Raw genomic sequence first — 7,679 nt, forward strand, 5'->3', positions numbered from 1 at the left:
GGGGGGGACCACGGCACGGCACGTACATGTTCATCCACCTGCGCAGGTCTTCTCCCTCGACGATGCGGAACTTTTCGCCGCGGCGCGCTTCCGGCGTGTTGGCGTCGGCATCGGCGCCCGGACCGACGAGGGCGAGCGAGACCTGGTCGATCTCGAGCTGGTGAAGTGCAGAGAGGAAGGGACGAGTGGAAAGCAGCGACGAGGAGAGTACCGGGTCAGCACAAGGCAAGATGGGCCCGGCAACAAACAGGCCACGGGCCGGGCCAGATCTGAAGCCCACTTCCCCGCCATCGGAGGGAGGGGAGTCTGCGCCATCGGCCACTCACGTCCTTGTTCTGCTGCAGCGTGTCGCGAAGGGCATAGAGGCCGTGAAGGACGAGCTTGTCGAGGTCGGCGTCTTCGAACTGCTCGTAGTTGCGCTCGAGGTAGGTCTTTGCGCTCTGGCTGCGGGCGCCGAGGCTCATGGCGTAGTACTCGAAGCAGTTGCCCGTGGCGCTAAACTCGTAGAGGTGCGGTCCGGTGTTGTCGACGCCGATGATGAGGAACCCGACGCCGTAGGGCCTGCGTCCGTACTCCATCGTGTTGAGCTGCGCGCGGTCCGACAGGGTGGCGGCGACGCGCGAGATGGGCAGCGGGCGCGAGTAGAGGAGGCGCGACGAGAGCGCCAGCTGGCGCATGTAGTTGCTCAGGACGCGCGCGTCGGACGTGAGGCCGGCGAAGCCGATGCCCATGTGGTTGTCGATGCGCAGCATCTTTTTCTGGTACGCCGCCAGCTCCGACGGCGCGCGCTTGAGCGCCACCAGGATGGCGTGCGTCTTGGACCGCAGCCCCACCACGGCCGAACCCTGCTTGACGGCCTCGAGGGCATACTCGACCTGGTGCAGCCGTCCCTGCGGCGAGAAGACGGTGTTGTCCGAGTCGTATGTGTTGCGGAACATGGTGGGAGGCGGCGGCGGAGGAGCAGCAGGTGTTGGTCGTCGTCGTCGTCGTCGTCGTCGTCGTCGTGCGTACTATCGTTGTCTCGGTGAGGAGGACAGAGCGAAGAGGTCGACGAGGGTCGGCTTGCAGAGTCTTCAGTAGCAGCGAGGGCGGCAGGAGCGGCGGGTAGCGATCTTCTGCTGGTGTCGAGTGGAGGTGCAGCGTACGGGCTAGCGAGATGAATGAGGAGCCGTGGCGGTCGAGGGCTGATGCCGTTGCTAGGGAGCGGGGAGCAGGATCAAAGGCTGGCAAGGTCGACTCGATGGCAGGCAGCGGGTGAATGGTGTGGGAAAGAGGCAGGCCGAGGTCGAGAGGACGCAACAGAGGCCAGAAGGGTGCGTGGAGGTCGAGCCTCGTCAGCCTGCCTGGGCGAGCCAGGCCAGCCAAGCCGCTCGAGCCAGAGGCGCGGCGGGGTGATCGACGGCCCTCGTCCGTCTCCCGAGTTCTTTTTCCGTGCGGACGGACCAGCAGTATAGCCTCCGCTCCTCCCCCTACCTCGCCATCAGGCACAGGAGCAAGGCCCGAGTCCAGCCACACATCGGTTGCTGCACCGTGTGGTCCAGCGTCGATCTCGGAGTCGTTCGTTCAACAGAAGAGCGCTGGGACAGTACGGGTAGCAGCCAAAAGGGAAGCTCAGGAACCGGAGACCGACATGGGGCGCACAAAGGTATAGGGTCGTCCCGGGGGCAAATCGGCAGGCATGCGCCTCACGCCCGGCGTTCCTTCTTGCGGTCGAGCCTGCGGTTGATGCCGCCAAGCAGCGCCTTGATAATGAGGTCGGCGTTAAGCGCCATCGACGAGTATGTCACCGTGTCGACCATGTCGCGGATGCCGTGCTCCTTGGACAGCGCGTCGTCCACTGCAGACCAGCGTTGCCGTGTCAAAAAAAGGTGGGGAGAGGAGGGTAGCCATCACGGACGAGTAAGCACGGCGCTCTCCACGCAGCACAGGTACGGCTGTGCTTCAAGCACGGAACCCAACTCACAGTCTTGCAGAGCCTCTGTCGCTTCGGCTGTGGCGAGGGCGGGCAGGTGATCAACAGTCAACCGGGTCAGCAGGAGCCTCTCCGGACAGCAGCACAGCCATCACGCGCGGAGACATATCTCACCATCGTCACCGACCTGGAGGAACTGGATGCCAATCTGGCTGAGCGGCATGTTGGCGCGATCGAGGCGGCGGGCGCATGCCACAATCACGTCCTCGGGATCGTCCGTGGGGCTCCCATCGGTGATGACAATGTACTGCCGGCGCGCATCAGCAGGAGGGGGGAGACGGCGAGACCGGTCAGCTGTGCGGTCATCCTGTGATTGAGGCCTCGAGACGCGGCATGCCGCTCGCCGAGACTCACGTTTCGCTTCTTGGGCTCGGGCCCGGGGTTCTGACCGCGCGAGAGCCTCTCCTTGTACTCTTCGATGCGGTCGAGGTAGTCGAGAAGCAGAATCTCGAGGCGCATGCCCGTCGGCGTGGCGCCCTCCGGCTCGATCGAATCAAACACGCGCAGGACCTCGCGCGGATCAGTGCAGTTCTCGATAGCCCGGTCGTTCTGGCAGGGTCAGAAGGAGCGGGCGTGCGGGCGGGCGGGAGTGAAGACTATCAGCCGCCGCTACGGCTCGTACGCCAGTCGAAAGAGGAACGAGAGCCTCTGGCCGGAACTCACATTGAGGAAGTAGACGTCGACGCCGTCGCGGTCATATTTGGCCGCCAGCTCGACGACGCCCGACACGGCGTCCCTCGCCTCCTCCCACCGCGAGCGGCCCATGGAGCCGTCGGGCAGCTCGTTGACCGACATCGAGGCGCTGTCGTCGACGACAAAGATGGTGTCAAAGTCCTTGAGCAGCTCGAGCGGGTCCTCGCGGATGGTGCTGGCGCGGCGCACAGCCCCGCCACCCTCGGCCGGCGAGGCCAGGTTGAGGTTGGCCATGTCCGCCGACATCTTGCGCGCGTGCTCAGCAATGCTGCCCTGGCGTCGAGGCGCCGCTCCAGCGCCGGAGCTGGGCCCGGCCGACGGCCCGCCGTAGCCGCCGTAGCCGGCAGTGGCAGGGCCAGAGGGCATTCCGTACGACCCTTGCTGCGGCGAGGCGTGGTGCTGCTGTTGCGACGAGGCTGGCGGCGCGGCTTGCGATGGCTGCATCGGCGGGTATGCACCCTGGAGGCTGGAGGGATCGGCGAAGGGGTTGGTGGGACGGCCCGGGGCAGCGGGAGCGGACGGGTCGTACGAGGACTGCGAGTTGCGCGGGCTCGAGACGAGCGGTCGTCCAGTGTGCTGGCCAACTGCGGGAGGAGTCACGCCAGGGGGCGGACCGGGTGGCGGCGCGTACTGCTGTCGAGCCGCCTGCTGCTGCGCGAGAGCCTGCGCCTGCGACTGGTTGGCCGACGAGTTGGTGCGGTCAACGGGGACATAGGGCGGTGGCGGCGGCAGCGACGAGTCGGGTTCGGCGTTGTGGAACGCCTGACCATCGCGGTTGGGCCGTCTAGTCGACATGACGAGGACGTGCTGCGCAGACGAATGAAGGGAAAACGCCGACAAAAGGGCACGTCAGAAAACGGTGTACCTCGACATGGGCCAAGCCGAGCTGCCAGAGTAGCCAAGGTCCCACGATTTCGACGTGCGTACCTGCGAATGCGAGGAACGCGTCGTGTGATGTTTAATCAGGGGAGGTCAGACCAGGAGTGCGTACTGCCAGCGAGGCAGCGTAGGAAAGGAGATGGTGGTGGTGGTGATGGTGATGGCGATGGCGATGGCGATGGCGATGGCGATGGCGATGGCGATGGCGAGGGCGAGGGCGAGAGTTGAGGCCGCGAGATGCATGCAACCTGCGACTTTCCCCCCACGCTCTCCCGCACATCCTCCACCCAACTTGATGCGAGCCAGGCGCCGGCACACAGAGCGAGCATGGCTTTGCCTGGCCCGGCACAGCGCACAGACGGCACGACTCGGCAGCCAGGCGGAAAGAAGAGGAAAAGCAGGCACGCAACCAAAGGCTGGCAAAAGAGCGCGCGCACGGACGACCCAGCCGAGCCGAGCCGCTTTAGCTTGCACAGCCGCCTCTGACCCCCAGCTCGCCTGCACCGCCACACCTGTCGTCGTCGTCGCCATCGTCGCCGTCGTCGCATCGTCTTTGCCGCCACTTGATCGGTAGGCGTGAGGGAACGGGCACAATACCGTCGTCGTCAGGGAGTGCAAGCATGGGTCTAAGTGTACAGGGTCCGAGTCGGGCACGGCAGGGCGGGCCACCGTCTGGCAGGGGTCGACCTGCTTGTTCCAGAGGAGCTCTGCCAGAAGCCGCCCTCCTAGTGCGTACGGCCGACTGCGCCGCGGCCGTGTCACTCTGTGCGTGGTCCCGCCGCGCTACCGATGGTCCTACAGCGGAGGGGGAAAACGGGGAAGAGACCGGCTGGCCCCCTAGAGCTCGTCCTTGGCCGATGCGGCCTCCTTCTTGGCGTCCTCGAGCTTCTTGTTGGCCACCGCGGCGATTCGCTCGTTGGTGAAAGCCGAGAGCACGTTGTGCTTGCGCTTGATCTCGTCGACCTTTTGCCGCGTCAGCTTGCTGGTGCCGTCGGCGTACTTTTTGAGAATCGCGGCCAGCCGCTTGGTCTCCTTTTCGATGAACTTGGCATTCTCGCCTGCCTTGTCCATGACGCGGACGTAGTAGCTGGCCGCCGCCTCCTTTTCGGGCGACGACTTGTCGCTGCCCTTCATCGACTCGATGAAGCTGACCAGCTCCTGGTAGAGCGTCGAGCGCCCGTCTGCGGGCGACGTGTACCACCGCGCCGCGATGCCGTCGAGCGAAGGCATGCGGCCGGCGAGGTCGCTGAGCGAGCCGCCCTTGAGGCGCGCCGTCGAGCATTTGTTGTTGAGGTACTTGAGGAAGTCGTCCTGGCTGCGACCCTGGTTGTACGGCTCCGGCTGCTTGTTCTCGCCCTTGGGGAAGAAGAGAATCGTGGGGAACGACGAGATGCCGTAGCGCTGGGCGATGGCCTTGTGCGCCTCCTCGTCGGCGTTGAACTGGGCCACGACGCACTGTCAGGGCCAGCGGCGCGGCGTGAAGAGGACGAGGGAATGGCGAGCGTCAGCGGGCGGGGGAGAGGGCAAGGGCGGAGAGGCAGGCAGGCACGCAGGCAGACGCGGACAGCGAGCCATCGCCCGGGCGGTCAACATCGACTCACGCTCTCGTCTCCGGCAAAGTCGGTGGCCACCTCCTGGTAGGTCGGGTGAAGAGCCTTGCAGTGGCCACACCAAGGCGCATAGCTGGTTCGAGCGACCGAACGAAAGGGATGGTTGGACGAAGTCGGGCGGCGCCGGTCCGTCAGCATCGCTGCGCGGCAGCAAAGGGGCAGAGCGGCGTCTGGCGCACTCACAACTCGACCAGGGCGTCGTTGTTCGGGTTGAGGACGATCTCGTCAAAGTTGCTGCTCGTCAGCTGCAGCGCCGTCGGCGGCGGGGGCGGCGGGGGAGGCTTGATGTTGCTGGCGGCGCCGCTCTTTTCGGTGACAAACTTGACGATGCTGTCGAGGTCGCGCCCGGAGGCGTAGGCCTCGCCGTCCTTGGAGTGCGGCGGGTACCACTTGAGCGTGGGGAAGCCCTTGACGCCCGCGCGCTGGCTGAGGTCGCGGTTCTTGTCGCCGTCGACCTTGGCAATGACGACCGAATCGGACTTGGAGGCAAAGGCGTCGGCGACCTTTTCATAGGTGGGCGCCAGGTTCTTGCAGTGGCCGCACCAGGGCGCAAAGTACTCGACCAGCACGCCCTGGGCGCCACCGACGGTCGAGTCAAAGTCCTTGGTCTTTGTCAGGTCGCGAACGTTGGAGGCGGCGGCGACGACCGAGGCGGCCGATGCCAGGATCGCGGCCACCGCGGCCAAGCGCACCGCAGGCAGCCCGAGGTAGACCATGGCTGACAAAGGGGGGCTGCGAGGGGGGTTAGAGGTGGAAGATAGACAGAGGTAGGCGGCCAAAGTTGATAGGGGGACGCCGGAGATGAGGTCGCAAGGTCGCAGGTTGGTGGTCGGAGGAAGAAGAGGGGACGACGGCGAGGCCAGACTGTGGTGTGGCCCTGGTTGGCAGGCGGGTGGGGCGGCGGTGGCTCGTGCCTCATTGCGTGGCCGCGCAGGCAGGCCAGCACACAGGCGGCTGCCAGGCGGCGGCGGTGGCGGCTGTGGCTGGTCGATCGCAAGAAGATTTTGGGTCTCGCCCGAAAGCCAGTTTGGCTCGGCCACGGCCGGGCGCCGCAAGGGCCTGTGCGGCTCGCCCGGTGGCCTTCCAAGCCTGCCTGCAGCTCAGCCGCGCTCCACGCGCCCTTCCTCCCCATCGTCCATCTACAACGTCTCTCTCTCTGTCATCCTGCACCTGTCCCCCGATCTACGCACACCCTCTCCTTCCTCGCTACCGCACTACAACCCTACAGGCCGCTGCATCAGCACTCGCACAAAGGCAGACCGAGCCTGGCCAACAGCAGACACCGCGCCAGGCGCGCCTCGGCCCGGATCCTAGGATGAAGAGGTGAGTTTGGGATGCTCCAGCTCGACGCCCAAGTCGTGCTGCAAGCAAGGTCCGGACTGCTCACGCCCGTGCCGCCTCTGGTCATCTCCTGTCGATTGCAGATCCTATCCGTACACGGGCCCAGGAGCTCCGGCGGGAGGCGGTCCCGGCCAGCCCATCGGCACCGCCTACGGGCAGGCCCAGCCGCCTCCTCCAGCAGGCCCAGCCCCGCCATTGCCTGCCGGTCCCAACGCCAACCTTGCTCCGACACAGTCGTATGCCAACTACGGCTATGGGCAGGTCGCATCCGGTCGCGCCTCGAGCCAAGCGGCCGGGACGTCCAATAGCGCCGGTCTGACCGCGACCGACGCACAGCAGGCCCAGTGGCACCAGCAGTGGCAGCAGTACTACGCGCAACAGGCAGCCGTCACCGCTGCCGCCGCACTGCCCGCCTCGTCCCAGCAGGCCGGCCCCCAACAGAGCTCCGGCTACGTGCCCGGCCGCGTCGGACCGTCGCCCCAGCCCGCCAGCGCCCAGGCCTACACGCCCGCCTACCCGCAACACCAGCACCAACCCCAGCAAGGTGGGTACCAGTATCCCCAGCAGCAGTCCCCTGCAGTGCAATCGCAGCAGCCCTGGCAGCAGCCGCCAGCAACCCAGCAATTCCACCAGGGTCCGATGCCACAGGCGCAGGGCATGCAGCAGCAGCAGCAGCACGGCGGTGTCCAGGGAGCACCTCCAGCCAAGAGAACCCGGTATGACCAGCATCAGGCAGCGGCTGTCCCTCCTTTCGTGTCCGGAGGCATGGCGGCGCCAGGCTCGCAGTTCTATGGACCTGGCCATGTCGGCGGCGCCAGCCCCCCCAACCTGCCCTCGGGCACCGGCCCGGCCGGAGCCAGCCCCATGCAGAGCTTTGGCTGGCAGGGCGCGGGCGCAGGCACAGCCATGGGAGGCCCGGGTCCCGGCATGGGCGGCGCTTCGCCTATGGGGCCTATGGGCGGCGCCGGAAGGGGCGCTGCGCCCGGCAGAGGCCGCGGCGGTGGACCGTTTGGTGGCCCGCCTGGTCAGATTGGCTCGCCCATGTCGCAGGGCGGCTCGCCCGGCGGACCGCAGGCGATGAGGGGCGTTGGGCGTGGCGGGGTCCAAGGCAGTCCGGTGGTCCCGCCTCCCTTTGCCGCGGACCGCGGCGCAGTCGGCTGGGGCGCCAGAGGAGGCCGTGCCGG

At 66.7% G+C, this 7,679-nt stretch overlaps 4 protein-coding genes across 4 annotated transcripts in view; 1 reads left to right on the forward strand and 3 right to left on the reverse strand.

Moving 5' to 3' along the window:
• Positions 1 to 938, reverse strand: part of PFL1_04751 (uncharacterized protein) — a gene marked incomplete at both ends in the record, with an annotated part of 1,263 nt that extends 325 nt beyond the window's left edge. The window contains 2 exons of the mRNA XM_007882279.1: positions 27 to 157; positions 327 to 938. Coding sequence (XP_007880470.1) covers positions 27 to 157; positions 327 to 938 — 743 coding nt within the window. The remainder of the gene's footprint in view (positions 1 to 26; positions 158 to 326) is intronic.
• A 747-nt stretch (positions 939 to 1,685) lies between these two features.
• On the reverse strand, positions 1,686 to 3,460 carry PFL1_04752 (uncharacterized protein; the record flags this gene model as incomplete). Its single annotated transcript, XM_007882280.1, has 5 exons — positions 1,686 to 1,837; positions 1,964 to 1,990; positions 2,087 to 2,219; positions 2,327 to 2,521; positions 2,636 to 3,460. The coding sequence occupies 5 exons, from the start codon at positions 3,458 to 3,460 to the stop codon at positions 1,686 to 1,688; spliced, it is 1,332 nt and encodes a 443-aa protein (XP_007880471.1).
• Positions 3,461 to 4,381: 921 nt separating this feature from the next.
• On the reverse strand, positions 4,382 to 5,870 carry PFL1_04753 (uncharacterized protein; the record flags this gene model as incomplete). Its single annotated transcript, XM_007882281.1, has 3 exons — positions 4,382 to 4,999; positions 5,146 to 5,227; positions 5,338 to 5,870. The coding sequence occupies 3 exons, from the start codon at positions 5,868 to 5,870 to the stop codon at positions 4,382 to 4,384; spliced, it is 1,233 nt and encodes a 410-aa protein (XP_007880472.1).
• Positions 5,871 to 6,469: 599 nt separating this feature from the next.
• PFL1_04754 (uncharacterized protein) overlaps positions 6,470 to 7,679 on the forward strand; it is a gene marked incomplete at both ends in the record, with an annotated part of 4,802 nt that continues 3,592 nt past the window's right edge. The window contains 2 exons of the mRNA XM_007882282.1: positions 6,470 to 6,477; positions 6,579 to 7,672. Of these exons, the coding sequence (XP_007880473.1) occupies positions 6,470 to 6,477; positions 6,579 to 7,672 (1,102 nt within the window). The remainder of the gene's footprint in view (positions 6,478 to 6,578; positions 7,673 to 7,679) is intronic.

The sequence above is a fragment of the Pseudozyma flocculosa genome, assembly GCF_000417875.1.
Source record: "Pseudozyma flocculosa PF-1 unplaced genomic scaffold scaffold00016, whole genome shotgun sequence".
In the NCBI taxonomy this organism is placed as follows: Eukaryota; Fungi; Basidiomycota; class Ustilaginomycetes; order Ustilaginales; family Ustilaginaceae; genus Pseudozyma; species Pseudozyma flocculosa.